The following is a 19,010-nucleotide window of genomic DNA, read 5'->3' as shown; positions in this document are numbered from 1 at the left end:
AAATAATAACAAATACCCCCCACCCCTCCGAATAAATAAAAACATTTTAAAAACAATGCCGCCTCGCCCCGAATCAATAAATTCCACCCAACCTCCCGGAGGGAACGGGCACCTCCGAGTGCGGCGGGACAGCAGCATGCGAGCCCGCGCCTCCCAGCGCCCTCCCGGTCCCACCTCCCGCCTCCCTGCAGCAGAGCGGCGCGGGGCCGCCGGCGCCTCCGTTCCGCGGCTCCACGAAGCGGAGAGCGGAACGGCGCGAGGGTGGCGGGAGCGCGCGGCTCCCGCGTGCGCAGCGAGCGAGGGGACGGAGGCCATACGAGTTGGCGGCGGTAACGCGCGAGCCCCGCGGCCGCGTCGCGAACGAACGGGACGGTAAAAGTCGCGGGGCGGGAGGAGGGAGCGGCGGGGGCGACTCCGTCAGTCCCCTGAAGGGGGCACGAGCGGCGACATGGCGGTGGGAGCGGGGCGCATGTCTGCCACCTCCCCGCCCCCGCGCCGCGAGGGGAGGGGGGCAGCGCGGCGCCCGGCCAGCGCTCGCCTGGGCTACGCGGGGAGGCGGCTCGGCGCGGCCCGGCCCGCCAGCAGCCCCGGCAGCGGGCCGCGGCGCGGGGAGCGCGGGGCCGGGGCCCGCCCGGAGGCGGCGGCGACGGCATGGCGCGCCCGGCGGAGGCGGAGTGGCAGCGCGCCGAGGTGGGTGCGGGGCCGTGGGGCCGCGCGGCCGGGCCGGGCCCTCGCTCAGGTGGCGGCCGGGCGAGGCGAAGCGAGGGGCGGGCGGGCCCGGCGGCGGGGCCCCGCGCGCTCGCGCACGCTCTCTCGGCGCGGCGGTCGGAGCCGAGTTGGGGGGCGCGCGCTCGGCCGCCGCGCACGTTCCCTGGGCGGCTCCGAACCATCGCGAGGAGGCCCGGGCCCGGGCCTTCACCGCGGGGGCGCGCAGTGCGCTTGCGCGCGGCCCGCTCTGCCCGCCGCCCGCTGCGCGCCGCCCCGCTCCGCCGGCCGCCGCCGGGCCGCCCCGTGCTGACTGACGCACCCGGCCGCCGGGTCGGGCGGGGGGGGGGGGGGGGGGCGAGGAGCGGCGCTCGGCCCACGGCCATGGGCCCCAAATCGTCGCCGTGGCGGCGGCGGCGGCTGAGCGACTGAGGGCAGACGGCGGCAGGGATCGGACAGGCGGGGGCGAAGCGCGTGTGTGCGTGTGCGGCGCTGACGGCGGTGTGTTTAACCCTTAGATGGTCTCTAGCGAGCCGCTGCTGCTGCCGGTGTCACTGGAGGGCGAGTTCTCCACTAGCATGAAGGAGATGATCGGCGGCTGCTGCGTGTGCTCCGACGAGAGGGGCTGGGCCGAGAACCCGCTCGTTTACTGCGACGGGCACGGCTGCAATGTCGCAGTGCATCAAGGTGAGTGGGCGGGGGGCCCGCGCCCTCTTCCTGGGCTCCCTGTCCTCTGGGCCCGCGTCCGTGCCCCTGGCCGCCCCCCGCCCCCAGCGGCCCCTCGTGGCACCCCCTAGTTGTTTCCCTGCCTGTGGGCAGGGAATGCTGACTGATCTGACCCGGCCTGTCATCCCACGCCTCCCGTCTGTCTGTCTGTCTGTCTGTCTTTTCCCTCACGTGAGACTTACTATGCCGTGACTTCCTGTGTTATGACTGGTAGAGACAAGGAGCTGTGCTTCCAGTTTTCCGTCCCTTCTCCTTCCCCTCGGACCTTGCAGTCTTGTGCTTCCCTGTCCTTTGCACCCCGCTGACAGCCTCACCTATTGCAGTCTGGGGACTGCTGAAAACTCCTGTCTTTTTTATTATCTTTTTTTTTTTTTTTCCTTCCCCCAAAGTTCTGTCCTGGCTTCTGGCCTGGCAGTTGTTGCTTTGTCTCATTCTTCCTCTTCCTGATTCCTGTTGTCTCTGCCTTGCCCAAGTTAGATAAACTGTCAGCCAGTAGCTGAGGAGGGTTTGGGACTGGGATGTGGCAGCGGGTAGGGACAGCTCAGCTGTCATGTGATGTCTGCCCCTGCCTGCCTTTCTCTGAATGTCGTTTTTCCGAGGTCACCTGGTAGGCAGGGAGGCTTCCTGTTGTGGTTGTGCAGCAGGAGGATGCCGGTCACAGCGGCTGATGCAGGATTTGTTTGGATTAGTGAGACCGGTTGGTTGGTTTCCAGCTCAGCACAGGAGCTGGCGTGTTCTGTGTTTCATTTTTGTCAGCGGGCCTACCCTTCTGATAACACAGAGACTGAGTTCTTACGTTGCTTATGTTGTAAGAAAGGCAGTTAACAGTCACTTTTGCTTTATGTGTAACAGAACTAGGGAATAAAGTTGTAGTTTCTCGCGACAAACTCCCAAACACTCGTGTGAACTCCATGGTTGGTTCTGACTCCTAGGTGGTAAATAAATGGGAGGAGAGGTAACATTCTCAATCCAGTTTACTAGTCTGAATGCCTAATGTGTGTGAAAGTACTATTAACACGTCTCTAATGCTTGGTCTTCAAATAAGATGACATAGTAGCTGTTTGTTGCACGTATATGTTCTTAAATAGCAGCCTTCATTTAAGGAGACGTGCAGAAGAATTCAGTTAGTTTTGATGCTGGAGTTCAGGCAGAGAGGAGCTGACAGTATCTGTGAAATCAGCTAACTTCTGAATTAGTTTTGTGTTGTTTTAAGAGCTGAATAAAGTTGACTGGTAAGTTAACTGCTTTTGTGGAACCTCAGGATCGTGAAAAAGAACACCAGAACATGAATAGTTTAAGAAGTCATATCTGAACCACCTACTACTACTGTTGTATTAAATTCAGCATCTTCGTTTCGATTTAGAGTCTCACTGATGGTTTCAGTGAGCAGATCTGATGATAGCGACTGGGTGCTGCCAGTACTCACTGAACTGAAAAAGTAACAAGAAGCTTTAGAAAGTATTCCTAATAGAGAGAGAGAATTAAGTAAGTTGGGTGCAAGAATATTGCACTTCTTTAAGTTCAGGTCCAAATCTGAATTTGAATATGGAAGGAAGCATGCAAAGTCCTGCTTCTAAATCCAGGTGCTGTTTTAGTGATAATAAGAAAGGGAGAACTGTATGTTTTGATGTATTGTATTGGTAATGTTTTCTGTTTTTAATTTGACATGATGTGTGAAGATGGTAGAAGAAACATGTTGATTCTGGATTTTCTTTTTGTAGTCTTTCTGCAGTGGTTGTCAAGGTAAAAGCTGGCGCTCCTCATTTGAAGATCAGATATAAAAATTCCCAATGAGATATTCTTAACTGCATTTTAAAATTATTGTAGTTAGTTTTAATTAAATGAGAGGAGACACCTTTGCCAGCATTATGCCATTGGCAAGATGGGAAGTACAGAATTCCTCAGTGCGTTTTCCTTTGTGCAATTGTAGAATAAACCAAAGGAAAACAAGAAACTCAAGAAATGATATCACAGTGTGTCAGAGCACAAAGCTGTGGTGGAATTCTGCTAGGCTCTGGAGGTACTTTTACATTCGTATTAAGTACTTCAGCTTTGGTTTTTGCCCAGCTTGTGTTGCCTTTGGGTTTCATTGGCAGCCCCATCTCAGAGTTGCATTCTGCAGTTAGTTTCTTACTCTGCACTGCCTTCTGGTAATTTCAATGTGTGATTGCATGTTTGAAGTCTCCCACTGAATTTATAGAGGAATTCAGAATCCCCCCCCTCCTGTCTGTAGCTAATACAAATGCAGCTAAAATTAGATGTTTTCTCTCATGTTAAAAATTTTTCTTGTACAGGGTTATCAGGTAGTTTGGTCTGTCAGTGCTTGGATAATGTATTTGAAAATCTGACAACTGATCTTAGTATGACTAAGTGTATGCACAGAATAGGAAAGTAGTTTCATTAACGCTTCTTCGTAGAAGGAAAGGTGCCTTGTGGAAGGGACAGCTGTGTTGTGCAAGGAAAGCTGTTTTACATACTGCTGCTGCATTAGTTTGTTGTTTGTTTATACAGGCTAGCACAAAACCAACAATGTTTGGGGATATATGGTAGAAGATAGCAATATGATCTCAACTTTCCTTATTAATTTAAGCTATTAATATGTGATCCCCCAGATTTGTAAAAATTTAAATAAAATATCCTAACTGGCTATGGAGGCATTAAAAACACAAGGTCAGAGTCATTATTATGTTTTTTGAGAAACATTTTTGGCTTTATGGGTTGTTACTAGTCATTAAAACCGTGCAGATAGAAGAACTAAGTGCTATGAGCAAATTGTGATACCATCACTCTGTCTGGAGTTCTTAACGTGTTTTGATCAGTGCATTTTGAACATAAGCAGTACTGCCAAGTTGCTAAACTCTTTTTCTGTTGAATTTCTTATCAGACTTCTGTATCAACGTACTGTAAAAATATTGATGATAGGCTGGCAGAGAAATGTGCACATCTCCAAGCAGCCCTTTCCTAAGGGTTTATGTCGTAGCCTGCTTACAGTTACAGCGTTAGTTGTGATGCTCAGATTGGTTTGTATTTAAAGCTTCACGTGAATTTTCAGGGCAAAAAAGCCAACTTTTTCTCATTGTTAAGTTCATAATGGATTTTTTACCTAAAAAGGGTTATGTTATTCATAAAGTGTAAGAAAACATGGTTGTAACTGAGCGTATGAATGTGGTGTGGCCATCTCAAACCCTGTAAGTCACTTTTGGTTTTGTGTTAAGAAAAATCAGTACTACAAATGAGTGCTTATTATTGTAAGGTATGTCACCTGTTTTGCTGGTAAATAAATAGCAAAACATATTGCATATAAAATGTATTGCTGCTTTTGAATTATTACATTACTTAAAAATGAATTGAAGCAAGCATTTTTTCATAAATTGAAGTGGAAGGTAATTGTTCTTGATGTCTGGTACCGTTGTGGTAGAACTTCATGTGCGGTGCGTAGGTGTGAATTTGGGTCATTGATGTGAGATGTATTAATATGAATTTCGCAAAAATGCGTAGTGTTATGCTGTAGAGATACTGCAAATTTGCTGACATATTGTGTCTTGTTCAAAACAGCTTGCTATGGAATTGTTCAAGTACCCACTGGACCTTGGTTCTGCAGAAAGTGTGAATCTCAGGAAAGAGCAGCCAGAGTGGTAGGTGCTTTGTCACATGTTGCTATTTACAGTGATGGTATGGGCAGTGTTTGCTGAGGTATCTCAGTGACAGTAGAAAATAGCTCTGTTTTCTGTCATAATTCCATCTATTCAGGAAGACTTTTTTGTAAAGCAATCTCTAATTGTTCTTTTTTGTTTCTTCAAACAGCTGTTGGTGTGGTTATTTTCTTCTAATCTGTGGTGGGAGTCTTATATATTTTTGTCTGCTTAATACTTTTATGGTTATTGTTCTAAATTTCAGAATCTAGTGCGTACTTTGAATTGGCTTTTGTCATACAATACTTCTAAATAAAGAAATGTGTTCTTCTGTCCTCTTATTTATTTAATAGTGGTAAGTATTGAGGACTCAGGTAAACCTCTGAGCAAAAAAAAAACCAACCAAGAAATCAATTACAACTCACTTTTTTTTTGTGATTACATGCAGTTCTTTTCTGTTTTTCACTTGTATGTTATTAACTCAAGCTGCGTGATGTCAGATTTTTAGTGAGAGAAGCATGCTCATCACTACTTGTAGTTTGTTTTCCAGCAAAAATGAAGATGTTTTGAAAGATGAAGTTGGTTTTTTTTGTCTCTTAAAAATAAATTCTTTGTATAAAAATCAAAGGATAGTTCAGTGCCGTGGGTCATTGTGAACTATTTTTAGTTTCCAGAGCTAAAGACAGTGAGTGTAAAACTGAATTTTTAGTTTCATCAGTGGCTGGCAGGGTGTTTACATGAACTGCTTGCTGTACTGTATTTTCTTTTCTACTGTAGTGTACTATAAAAATGTTAGGAAGACTTCCCAGGGTGTGAATTTTTGGCATAGAATTGAACAGTCTTGTTCCTCTTCTTTTTCCCATCTCACATCTAGTAATTTCATAATGTGCTGGAATGCGTTTCCTGCTCCTTCAGAGCAGATCTGTTGGTGGAAGCAAGAACAGATTGGAATCAATGTGCTCTCCAAATATTTGTCAACAGAAAATCAAAACCACCACCCTTCATAAAGAAAGGTCATTTTTTTCCTTGTCCCGGGAAGATCACCAGCAATGTGAAGTTTTAAGAGGAATGTTTTTTTTCATATTACTGAGTTTGATACATTCAGTTTGACAACACAAGAAAAATTGTAGAGGGGAGAAGAGAGATGGTGGCTGAAAGGAAGGATTTTCTGGCTCATGGTAGGAAATTTTCATCAGGATTTAGTGTAGTTATTCCTGTCTTCTCCTGACCCAGTGTATGAAGGAAAACTGCACTGACTTCTGAAATAAGTCTTGTATTACTGCTGCCTGATACTTCATGGAGTTCACCAAAGAAAATTGCTTTGGTGGGCATTACACTACTCTTCTTCACTGTTGGAATTTGTTAAGCAGTCAGCTTAACTGAGTTCTCTCCCCATTGTATTCAGTTTGTGTTTCCACCTCGTGTCTGTGTACTGTACAAAAAGCTGATTTGTTTTTTAAAAGAAGAAGTGAAGAAATCTCTCCTATTTGTCATACAGCATAGGTTTAAGTGGTTCTTAAATGACCCCATGTTTGGAGGAGGGGTAAAACAGCTTTATAATAGTTAAAAATTTTAAGAACTGCATGTATGCTAGTGAATTAAAGACGTGGTGCTTGTCTCTAAGGTGTCTCGATGAAGTCCTTAATGTAGAGAAACTGAGCTTCGATCGGAAACCAAAACATTATCATTTACCAGACACGGAAGGTGGACCACAATTACAGAAGCAACCCCTTCATCATCCTTCTAGGAGGCTGGAGCTTAGTTTTTCTGTTTGCATTTTTGTCTAAAAACAAAACCAGAAACTGTATCACATTTGAATGTGCTTCAGCTTACTTTTAATTGTTAAGAAGACCCAAGTCTTGCACTCAAGGCAGATGTTTCCATACTGATGTGCTCAAAAGATTTCTTATTGTTTGTTTTAAGCTGCAGTCGAGAAAGAAGGGCTAGTTGCTTGCACTGAAGTTAGACTTGCTTAACAACTGAATGAAGCAGACTAGCTCAAGAGCATGTAACTTAGGTAGGTGGATCACCAGAGAGCTTAACAGCAGAAATGAGTTTCCTATGTACTTTCAGTTACGATGTCTACCTTCTTTTTATTCTTTTTTTTTTTTTTCTCCCAGCTGACCTGCTACATACTGCTTGTCAGTGGAACTGATGGAGTTGTGTAGGCTGTGCAAGCCTCCTGGCTGATTGACTTCTGTGGTTTTGATAGTGAGGTTGTTGCCAGTGTTCTGGATGTAAATGGTCAGCTGTTTGTTGGAAACCACATTGTGGTGACTGAAAGCTGTCTCGTGTCTTGGCTCTGCTGGAGCCATATTTCTGTGTGCGTGAGAGAAACTGCAATTTTGGTAAACTTAAGCTTGTTAATGGACATATTAAGGTATCTGGTAGTTATTTGGCTTATAAGCATACATATACAGTGCATAAGAAGTAGATGAACTAAGAAGTAATCCCAGTATGCTTTTTTTTAAAATTACAATAAATATATACTTCTTTAGTATTGCTTGAAAAATGTGTTTTTCCTGAGTGAGCTGATTTAACTGACTTACGGTGTGTTGACTCCCTTCAAGATTGCTTTCAGTTTTGCTGATGTCAGCGTTGACTGTTATGGCACTGCATTGTGGGCATTTTTGATGTGTTCAGAACTTCTGAATCAAAAAACTGGGCAAAGTCGCTGTAGGAAAAAATTGATATTAGGCTCCATGAGAGGATGTGTGCTTATGAAATAGTATGTTAAAGGCTTTAGGTCCTGACTTGGAGAGCTGATTAATGTGTGTAAGTTCTTAGTGCTGCTGTCCGAAGAGAGCCTAGAGAAGCTAAGTTTAGAATTTATAGCGCAGCTGTTTACAAAATAACTTTTTTCCCCATCACGCTATTATGGTCAAGACATTTTTCTTGATGATATTATTTCAAGAATGATTTAATTATAGTATTTACAGGAGTAGAAGTAGGCAACGTTTTACTACAGAGCTATTCTTCCTTATGCTTATCATGGGGGAGCTGGAATAATCCATGTGAAAGAGATACGAGGCAGACATCTGACATTTGCACAGTTAGCTTTGTGTAGTCAGGCTTCTACCTGCTTGGGTCCTCGTGGATGCAACTCGATTTAGCGAGACAAGAAGATCTTGGCAGTTTGGAATTCCAGGAAGCACAGTTTGTATCATACGTGGGAGTTGGATTGCTTGTAGTAGAACAAGTGAAGTAATACAGTGTTGATTTTTTTTTTTTCCCACTGCAATATGTATGTTGTAAGCATGTCATTGGATCTGGAAAAAAGTTTTAGTTGAAACTGCGTAAGATTGTTAAATATAATTATTTTTTTTTCCACTTGGCATTTCTGTAATGTTTGTTTTTGATGGGTTAGTTTACGAAGTCAAGTGCAACAATGGCTTGCAACGGAGTCCTGATGTTTGAGTGAGGCTGCGGCTGGCCTTATTAGCCACCTGGATTTGAGCCCTGGGGAATGTGTGGAGGGGGCTGTGACTCCCTGTGGAGTTAGCCACATTTGAGTAGTGTTCATCTGGATGTCAGTTGAGTTGAGGGTTACTGGAGTCTCGACACTTACATGTATTTCTTGGAATTTGTTGAGAGACAGACCGTGCAGTCAGTTCAGATGATACAGTACCTCATAGTCAGGGGTTCTGAATTGCAGAAGCACAGCTGTAGTGTTTACCTCCAGTGTGAGTTCAGGTACATTGTACTGCTGTAGTGATAGGTTTCTGCTTCAAGTCCTGCCAGACCTGAGCTGTTCCTGCATCTGCTGCACAGATGATCTGAACTCTGAACACTTGAGAATAATTTTATTTTAATCTGTAATATAGCAATGTTTGTAGTTTGCCTTTCCAGATTCCTCTCTTTTTTTTCCTGTTAAAGCTTTAATCACACGTGTTTGCAAGTTCATTATTGAAGAGCTGTTTATAAGGGTTGAATGATATATTCATAATTTAGCCCTAACTTCCCCCCAGCATTTAAAAAATATAAAATAACCATGCATGTAGCATTGCTTGCATTTTGCCTGAACAGGAGGAAGTGAATGAGGAGAAAATAGGAATGCAGACTTTGGAAAATGGGTTTGTAATCAGGGCTCTGACAGTTTGGGCGCAACAAGTTGGTGCTGCAGGAGTGGGATCTTGGCCTGTGCTGAGAGGCTTTTTGATGTGATTGTTAGATCTGCAACTGTTAAATAGAATGCATGTTGATAAATATGGTCACAATAAGGATGAAGTAACCTTAATTTTAGAGGAAGAAAGTGGTTTGTAATGACTTGATGCTTTCACCTTTTTTTTTTTCTTCTATGTGAACTACTGGCAGCCTAATAGTTAATTCCAAGATTAATTTACTGTGTGTTATTTCTGAAGGTACTCCTTGAAATAATTCTTAAAGAAATTTTGGAATGAACACTCTGTTGTATGTATCCATAATTAATATTAAATATTAATTTTATTGGGCTATAATTAATTGGGCTACTTTAATAGTACACTGACAAGCACTGGAAAAGTTGCTTTAGTTTTGAGCATGGAGTGGAAAAATTTACTTACTTGTATTTGTCACTTGTGTTTTCTACACAATAGTAAATAGTAAACTTCTGAATAAGGGGAGTGACTGTAAAATACAAATGACCAGAATTTTTTTTATTAGTATATAAACTACTTCTAATATCCCCATGCTTCCTCTCCGTTTAGAAGTCAGCCAATGTTTGTTCGTAGTTGGCTAAGTGAAGTAACCTGTCTGTCTGAAGATACACAGGCATTGCACTTGACATTTCTGCTTTTATTCTGAACCCATATGGATTAAGAGAAGTGCATTTCTTGTCTGTTAGACCAGTGACTGTTGTTTGCCTTGCATGTCCTGAGTAGAGAGAATAATGTATCATGCTCAGATTATTTTCATGTAAGTAATAATGACAGACCCTTAACTTCATCGCACTGTGTCTCAGAAGATGACAAAGTTGCATAGGGTCCTGTGTTGTCTGGTTGTCACAGTTAGTAGTACTGTTTGCAGAAGATGCCGATGGTTTCTGTGCACTCTCAACTTGCCATTTTCCTTAGAGATATTGATAACAAGTGCAGTGTCACTGAAGAAATGGCTTCTTTGGTGTTATTTAAAGACACAACAACATCTACCGATTTGCTTGAAGCAGTAAAAAAACCCAACAACTTTAAAGTGATTTTCTTTAATCTTTGTTAACGTATCTGGTATAGCTACTGATGGCACCTTGATGGTTGGTAAAAAAAAGAGGGACTTATAAAATTAATAGAAGATGATGCAGTTACTGGCAGCAGCTCAAGTTTGATGAAATATCACTGCATTGGACATCAAGAGAATTTATGTGTGAAAGCTTTAAAAGTGGATAATGTCACACAAATGGTCATCAAGTTGTGAATTTCATAACGTCCACGGGATTGAATCATTGCTGATTCTAAGGGTTGCTTAGAAGTACAGATGCTTTTTCACACAGAGGATGGTGACACACTGAAACAGGTCGCCCAAGAAGGCTGTGGATGCCCCATCCCTGGAGGCATTCAAGGCCAGGCTGGATGTGGCTCTGGGCAGCCTGGTCTGTTGGTTGGTGACCCTGCACATAGCAGGGGGTCTGAAACTGGATGGTTATTGTGGTCCTTTTCATACCAGGCCATTCTATGATTCTGTGATTTTATGATTCTGTGCTGATTATGGTGTCATCTTTTCTGAAGGAAGATGGCTAAGTTGGGTAAAATACTATGATTTGCAAGGTGAGATATAGTCCTCTGTGGAATCGAAAGGAAAATCAATGCCAGGACATGGAGATTAGAAGCGGCTCTCACATTTAGCATTTTTAGTTGGTTTGACCATTCATTTGAATGAATTGAATGTGTGTCTTTAAGGTGAAAATTACCTGTGCTATGTTTCAAAGCATAACAGCATTTGAAATAACTTAAATTATGGCAAGCTCAAGATATATAATATCAAATAATTTCATGCATTTGGGTGCATTGGCTAAATACAGTCCTGTGAACAGTAAAAAATATGCAGCCTTGCTGTTTCAATGGAGAAATTTGAGAATAAGTTTCAAGATTTTAAAATAAAAAAAATCAGTGTTTTGGTATATTTGTGATTCTCTTTTCAATCAACGGAGTACATTACCTGTGAATTTTCAAGTGGAAGGTATGGAGTTGCAATCAGACATTCAACTGAAGGAAATTTTGGTTGTGTCTCTTCACCAGACTTTTATGAGACCTATCTTACCAGAGAAAAATATCCTTCACTTCACAGTCACGCCTTATTCATGCAGTCACTTTTTGGCAGTGCATGTGTTTGTGTACAATAATTGCCAGAGATGGAGAGTAATATTTCACCAAAAATCTCTGACAAACGCCTTGAGAACTCACTCAGAATTGCAACCACTTCAATTGAACCAGACATTGACACATTAGTTTCATAAAAACAGGGTCAAATATCCCACCAGTTTTATGTTTTTGTTTCACTTTTTTGTATTTTAATAAAAAATACATAAATTTTTGTTACTTACGTACGTTGACTATATTGTAGATTTTATATGTGGCCTGAGACGGCAACTGTTCGCTCATTGCGGGTGGCCCAGGAAAGGAAAAAGGTTGGACAGCCATGAAATAATCTAAATGTCCTGTGGCAAAATGAGTAACTAAAATGAGAATAGAGCCTAAAGCAAAACATTTTCTTTCATTGGAAATGCCTGGTGCTCACACGGAAATGTTTTGTGACCATTAGTTTCATTTCCTTAATTGATGAAAATTTGTTAAATCACAGGCAGAGATATTCTGTAAAGAGCTTCTCAACTGCCAGGGGTCTTAAAATGTGCACTAGGATTTTATACCTCAGAATTTTTAGGGTCCAGCTCTAATATGTTTCAGGAAGACACTGAAGAGAACCAATGCAAACTTGTTTTTCTTTGCCTTTTGCTTTAATTGGGATACTTACAGCCTGATAGCAAAAGCTTATGTGGCTGGTTGGAAATGCAGCCAAACGTGTCATAGCCTTCTGATGCTTTCCAGTAAGGGTAGATGTGTGCGTTTTGAATTTTGTGTATGCTTATAGTTTGTGATCCTGTGACATCAGGACTTGGTAGTCTTAAATATGTGCTGGGAAATACATGACATGGGACTTCCGAGGTTGGAGTAGCCACATCTCCACGTGTGCTGCGTGGAGCTGGGGGTCATACTGATGGTCAGTTGTGCTGCGCGTTATCTCTTGTAGTTACCTTATGTGTACTGAGTTAAAGTATGACCGACTGTCACCTGAGCTGTGTACTGAGTGGATGGTCTTGGAAGAATGCTGATTTGCATGTTAGTACCTCTAATCTTCTTGTCATATTCAGTAAATTTACTGTCTGTAGTAGACGTCTTTGACAGAGCTAACTGAATCTGCACGTACCTTTATCTGATCTCTTGATAAAGCGAACTAGATTGAGTCTCTGTAATTTATCCAGGTATAAAGCCCCAAATACTGCAGGTAGTCAGTCTGTTTTTCTCTTACCTGTCAACTGTCTGCTTAAAAAAAAAGTTTTCTCCTCCTCCTGGGACAGATGACTGAATAGAAATGGGGCAGAGATTTGGCAAATTTGTCAGCATCGAGAAATGATTATTTGAAGAGGGAGATGACTTAATTTCTTCAGTTGTCAAGTTGCAGAACATAGCACTTTGGAAGAGAAGTGTGACAGTATGCATTCGTTTGCTCTATTAGTGGTGTCAGCCAGTTGGGGATTCATGAACACTTTCCCCATGGTAGTAGATCTTTTTGTTCCTGTTGGTTCTTCACTGCAGCATGTAAGTACTGGAGCCTGATGTGAATCATACGTTAGAAACATTGGAACTTCGGTAGTTTTTGTTTGCCTCTTTTTAGGTATCTTACTTTGAAAAATTGTGCAGTTAGCTGCTTGCTGACTTCTGCTTAAAATACTTGTATGGTTGAAAGCTATTATTTATAGAGACATTTAAGATAAAAATATGGAAGGTGTATGCTGTAGGTTTATGAGTAAGGTCATAATTCTGAAATACTGCAGGTTGAGACTATTGATAAGGTATCTTACTATCGAGCTGTAGTTTAGAAACTGATAAGTAAAGAAATGTGGATTTGGTTATATGACCATCAGAAACATTATATAGAAAGCATAAATACTGTGTGTTGTGTGGATAACAGCATTGACTATCTGTGTTACATAGATAACAATGTTGGCTGGGCTATATATTACCATAGGTGCTTTTGAAAAAGAGATTATGTGTAATTAATCCTTTTTGCTCTACTGAACAATGAAAAAGAAAACGGAAACGATGAAATTTTGATGTTAGTAAGTACTAGTAAGCAAGGGTTTGAAAAATCAGAAGTAGTCTGTAATGGGTGGTTTGAAAGTACCTCATTAGTTCTGAGGAAAAATGATAAAAAATATTAATAAAACATCAGAGTAAAAAGGTAGGCTGAGTTTGGTCTAAGTTGAGTAATTTCTGCAGCCCTTGGGAATGCGTGTGAATTTGAGTGGGCTGGATTTTCTGGAGGTTTCAGGAGCTGCAAGGTTGGTCTCCTCTGGTTAGTATGTTGGCAACATCAGTTTTGTCTCATGAGATAGTCTGAAGGGGTGAATGGAAAAATGAAATGTCACTGAATTCTGAGGCCTGGGGTAGGTTATTACCAGCAGATGTAGACGTGGTCAATCTACACATCCTGTTGCTGGGTGTGTTTTTGTACTAACCATCTGTGATTTCTCGTCTATTGATATGCCAAGATCTAAATTTCCAGGTTTGCCCCACTCTGCAAATATCTTTTTTTTTTTTTTTTTTTTCTATTTGTTTAATCCTGGAAAACTTGGCTTCTCTTTGGGCTGTCAGGCATGTATCCTCTGGATTAGCTGAGTTAAAGTTAGGTTTTCTGTTAAGTATAATCTAATTGTCTGTTGTTTGATTATTGGATTAATTTATTTTAATGCTAGTCTTTTCAAAGTATGGTGTCTGCTCATAGAGGAAGCCATGCTTGCCTTGTCCCAAATTATTCTGTTTTTTCCTTTGTTTTTTTAAGGAGGAGTCTGCAGAATTTTCTTATGTCCAGTGTTTTCATTTTAAAGCACTTGTGTTGGTTTTTTAACTTCTTTTTTTTCTATCAAAGAAATGGGCCAAAACATGAAGAAGAGAGATAGTGAAAGAAAAGTTTAAAAAGGGAATATAAGAAAACTAAAAAAGGAATATAAGAAAACTTAAGACTCCATCTTCTGTTTGAAGAGAATAGGACACTGTATGGTTTGAGATGGAAATTAAGCTTGTAAACAAATCAGTTCACACATGGCTGATGCTGGTTCAAAAATTTGAGATGTAGGTACGCTGGGGAATAATAGTGGCCCAAGAAATTTGCATTTATTAGTGGAGTGTGGTTGTATTCTTGTCCTACTCCCTATCTTCATTCCTGTTACATTCGTTATCTAGCATAGTTCTTATGGTCTTACAGAGAGATGACTCGAAGTGATCTGGCTGAAAACTAAGAAGGGAAAAAGAGTATTTTGTTTTTAGCTTGCTGATCAGGATTTCCATATGGTCGAATGATTGCTCTTCCAAAAGCAAGGGAGACGGTAGAAAAGTACACAGCAGGGGGTGGCCAGTGATCTTCTTTTGGCAGAAGTCAGCAATTATGTTAGCTTAAAGTGAATCTGAATTGAAGTCAGCTGGAACTGCAGCCTAATTTCTCGGCTAACAGCTAGGAACTGGACTCTATTTTAGCTGCTGTAGATCTTTTGTGTTATTTAGGTTAACGGGTCATACTGAGACACACTATTTATTGCATTATTGCAGTGCTGAGAATGCTGGGAATTCAGTCCTATAGGACTTGGCTTGCTTGGACAGTCATTACTCAGGTGAATGGCTCCATTGGCCTACTGTGGATTACAATTCAGTAAATTGCTTGCATATTTTGTTTTATTTGTTTTTTTTCTTATAGCAAGATAAAATATAAAATGGATATCTCCACATTATGCTTATGAAACTTGCTTCAAATTAACAGAACTCTGAAGGAAGAACAAGACTGTATTTCTACCATTCTTTTCTTCTCTCTTTTATTGTCTTGTTCTTATTTATATACTCTGTCTACTCTATAAGTCTCTTCATTTCAACACGAATAAGCTGGTCTGTTGGACTAAATCAGTTTCTCTCTTTTTTTCTGATTGAAAAATTGATGGAATTAAGTTAACCAAAAAGGCTCCAGTAATTAATTTGTATAATGTCTACTGATGGATTTGGCAGTTGTTATTCTTGGTTAAAATGGAATGATGTATTTATCTAAAATGAGGGAGAAAACTTGGGACCTTAATGCAGTGGAACCAAGTTGTATTCTGAGTAATTCAGTACAGGAAGTTGAGTTTATGTAGCTCTTGCTTTACTTGTGTTGTTTTGGTCTTTCTGACTTTAGTTTTCCTGCTATGTGTCTTTAATGGTCACCTCCATTCTTTTTATTTTACTGTTATTCTTGATTACTTTTTACTTGTTTAAGACAAAAGTTATGTCTGTGAACTTAGTCTGTTCCACCAGAGAGCTTCAAAACTGAGGTCTGCATGTTACATTCTGTAAGCCAGTAATGCTCCTTTTATCACTTCTCTTCTTCAAATTGAAATCAACTGGTTGTACCTACAGCACCGCATGCACTCATGGCCCGCTGTGCACACAGTAAAGGATGTGGCTATTCCTTTGCATCACAGTCAGCCTTTCTGGTATTCCCATTTGCATGGTCACACCCGATGTTTATCTGAATTGTTGATCAGTCTTAGGAGTTTGCCCTGTTTTTGCTGTATTTTTTTTTTCCCCAGTAGATTTAGTAGTTCCATGAACAGTAGATCTCAGAAATCCTTTGCCAGAGCTGAGACCCACAACTGGGGAAGAGAACCTCGCTGTTGTCAGTGCTTGAATATTATAGGTCATCTGGCCATCCGTACAGAACCTTTTTGCCTTCAACTGTCACAAAGATTGAAGTTTTATTCTGTTGTGTGAGTTACATGCAGATGTGGCATTTAGTAAAGAGATTCAGCTGTTGTTCAATTCAACATTAAGGTCTGTCCATAAATTAAAGAAGGAGACATGATTTTGAATGAAAACATTCAAATAAGAAAATTAACTGGATTTTTGAAATACGTATATATGGATGCTATTCTATTTCTTTTCTCCTAAATAATCTTTTGTAACAACGTGTGTTTAAGCATTTTGAAAGTACCCAGGATTTTTTTTTTTTTTTTTTTTTAACCACTTTGCAAATTCTCAGCTGAAGTTACCACTTTTTTTGAAACACAGAAACATAAAATCATTTGTGTTGGAAGGGACCCTTAAAGGCCATCTAGTCCAACTCCTCTGCAATGAACCGGGACACCTACAGCTGCATCAGATTGCTCAGAGCCCCGTCCAGCCTGTCCTTGGATGTCTCCAGGGACAGAGCATCCACCACCTCTCCTGGCAACCTGTTCTGGTGCTTCATCATCTTTCTCCTTATATCCAGTCTACATACAATTTCAGAGACTTCATGTGAAGGGTCAGGCAGTGGAAGGTCTGTGACATGAGATCCATCTGAAATGGTTGCTCTATCTAGTACTGCTCTAAGATTTTAGAACGAGTAGTAAAATATTTGTTAAAAATGTAATGGGAAGATGGTCTGCTACTTTACTTACTTGTCTCAATCAGGTGGGAATGAGGCACGTGGGGCCCACCAGGCAAGGACACTGGTTCTGCTGCATGATACCTGTTGTGAGGAGGTAACTTATGAGAGCGTGTAGGCTGGGAACCAGTTAGATTCATAGCCTAGAGCAAAAAGGGCAAAGGGTCGCTGTGTGGTATATTAGCTTATTATGATGCTACATTATTGCAGATGGTAGCTAGAATTCATAGCACCAGAAATGCTACATATCGTCAGAATCCCACCTCCAGCTCGAGAGCCGAGCGCAGGCATTCTGCTCCCTGCCAATAGCAGGATACTCTACAGAATTCCCAACACTTCAGTTTTCTTTCGTTGTCAAAGCTCTCTCCTCCAGATCAGTTTTCTGTCTCCTATCTTTATTCTTCCCGGACTAGTTGCAGCTACAGAGGAATAATGAGGGGAGATCTAATGGACCCGAGCCCTATGGGGATCTGAGACAAAAAGAAATGAGTTGAAACTAAGCTCTGAAGAGACAAAGGAGCATACTGAACTCTTACACAGAAATAACTGATTCTGTTCCTTGTCACTCAGTATCTTGTGATTGTTTTCAATTTTTTTTATTGTATGACTTATATAAAGTTTGTTCAAGAAGTTTATTCATTCTTGTTTATGTTGCAGTACTGCCATTCCCTGCCTTCTGTATTGCTGTTGTAACTAACTGTGGGATTATGCTGTAAATTGTGTGAGAAATACACACTGAATTGAAAATATTAAAAGTTCATTTCACTCCATTTCACTGATCTGGTTTGAAGAGCAGCCTTGCAGAGTTTAGCAGCTGTGGGAGTGATGGAAGGAGAGATTATTAAGGGAGTGGTGAAGGGAAAAAGAAGGGAACCTCCTAAACTGGTTTTACTACTAGTGAAAATATATGATGAATTTTCACAGGCTTGTGGAGGTAGGGCAAGGGAAACTATGTTAATAGCTTCAGTTGTCTCTGTGCTAGATACATCATCTCAGCTCACTGCTCTTAAGCTGTATAGCTTTGGGATGGAAACAAACTTTATTGCACTATTATTGTCAGTATGTACCAGGCTTCTTACTTTGAGAGTCTAATCCAGTATGTATGGAATTCATTAAAATTAACCTCCAGCTACTGCGTGTCTCAGCAGCTTGCATGTAGTTAATCTCCAAACATGGAGAGCTGAAGTGTTAAGATACAGCACATTTACTGCATATGTAAGATTTTGTTGGAAAGGAATAATGGAGTCATGGAATATCTTAGGTTGGAAGAGACCTTAAAGATCGTCTAATTTCAATTCCCTGACATGGACAGGGAATGAACCAATTGTTCATTTCAGTTGCAAGAAGGTCATTATAATCTTGACTTGAAAAGGAAGTGGTATAGTGCTCCAAGTCTGGAGCTTACAGAATAGTTTGGAAGTTTTCAGACACTTTGACTTTGAATTTCACTGTAGACTTAATATTGCCTTTTAATAAGTTGCTGATCATTTTCATGGGTTGATGTGAGGGAAGAGTAAAGGAAGCAAAAGACAGGAAGGAGGAATCCTAAAGATTCTTTTTCTTGTGTGCATCTGCCTATACCATTGTACTCAGCAAAAATAATTCAACAACTTTTCAGTTTTACCTTCTGTGAAAGCCTCTTTGCTGCTAATACCAGTTTTGTTACAGGTTACATAGTCCTGAAGATATACTTTATCTGTATTAGTTTCAGGAATTCCCCAAGTCTGCACAGACTGTTTTTGAGGCACATAGAGCATCGTAGGCTCCTTTATCTGCTAACTTAGCAGTTAGCTGATAACAGAGAACTGTGCAGCTCAGGAAACAGAGAAGATCCATACTGATGTCTGTCTCCATTTGAAGGATGTGATAAAAGGATGCATCTGAAGATCAGACTGTTACTGGGTTTCTTAAAAAGCTTGTTAGACTGGTACGGTTTGGGTTGTTACTAATTTGGGAATACATAAAGATTGCAATAAAATGATGTCTAGGTATAGGTTCTCCTGTATCAGTGCTGCTTTTCACATCATCTGGACCAGTTAAGTGGAACGTGTGTCAAACCTGTTCAGTTTATATAGTCTCTGGACTGATTTGGAATTGATTGACTCTATTGTGGAAAACTTAGTGCTAAGCTTGATGTTAGGAAGTTGATAGAAACAGTTGCAGCAGAAAGATTGCACTGCTGTCATTCTGGTATGTCACAAGAAAAGGATGCCCAGCTGCATGTTTCAAGACACGCAGTTTTTGGGAATTTCAGGGATGAGTCAATTTTTGACCAGTTCATGAAACAGAAAATGAAGTTGTTTTTGGCTTGTT

The 19,010-nt window shown here is 41.4% G+C and overlaps 1 protein-coding gene across 4 annotated transcripts in view; it reads left to right on the top strand.

Annotated features, from left to right (window-relative positions):
• The first annotated feature begins 240 nt into the window (after positions 1–240).
• Positions 241–19,010, top strand: part of MLLT10 (MLLT10 histone lysine methyltransferase DOT1L cofactor) — a 113,584-nt gene continuing 94,814 nt past the window's right edge. For 2 of the 4 annotated variants that reach the window (XM_052696285.1, XM_052696284.1), the window contains exons 1-3: positions 673–690; positions 1,224–1,392; positions 4,987–5,066. In XM_052696285.1, coding sequence (XP_052552245.1) covers positions 1,224–1,392; positions 4,987–5,066 — 249 coding nt within the window. In that variant the 5' untranslated portion in view covers positions 673–690. Of the gene's footprint in view, positions 373–672; positions 691–1,223; positions 1,393–4,986; positions 5,067–19,010 lie in introns of those variants that run through there. The other 2 variants (XM_052696286.1, XM_052696287.1) reach the window with 2 other exon arrangements.

This window comes from Tympanuchus pallidicinctus, unplaced genomic scaffold (assembly GCF_026119805.1).
Source record: "Tympanuchus pallidicinctus isolate F22 unplaced genomic scaffold, pur_lepc_1.0 scaffold3, whole genome shotgun sequence".
Taxonomy (NCBI): Eukaryota; Metazoa; Chordata; class Aves; order Galliformes; family Phasianidae; genus Tympanuchus; species Tympanuchus pallidicinctus.
Note: the sequence above shows the minus strand (reverse complement) of the source record. Positions and strands in the feature narration are given on the sequence as shown.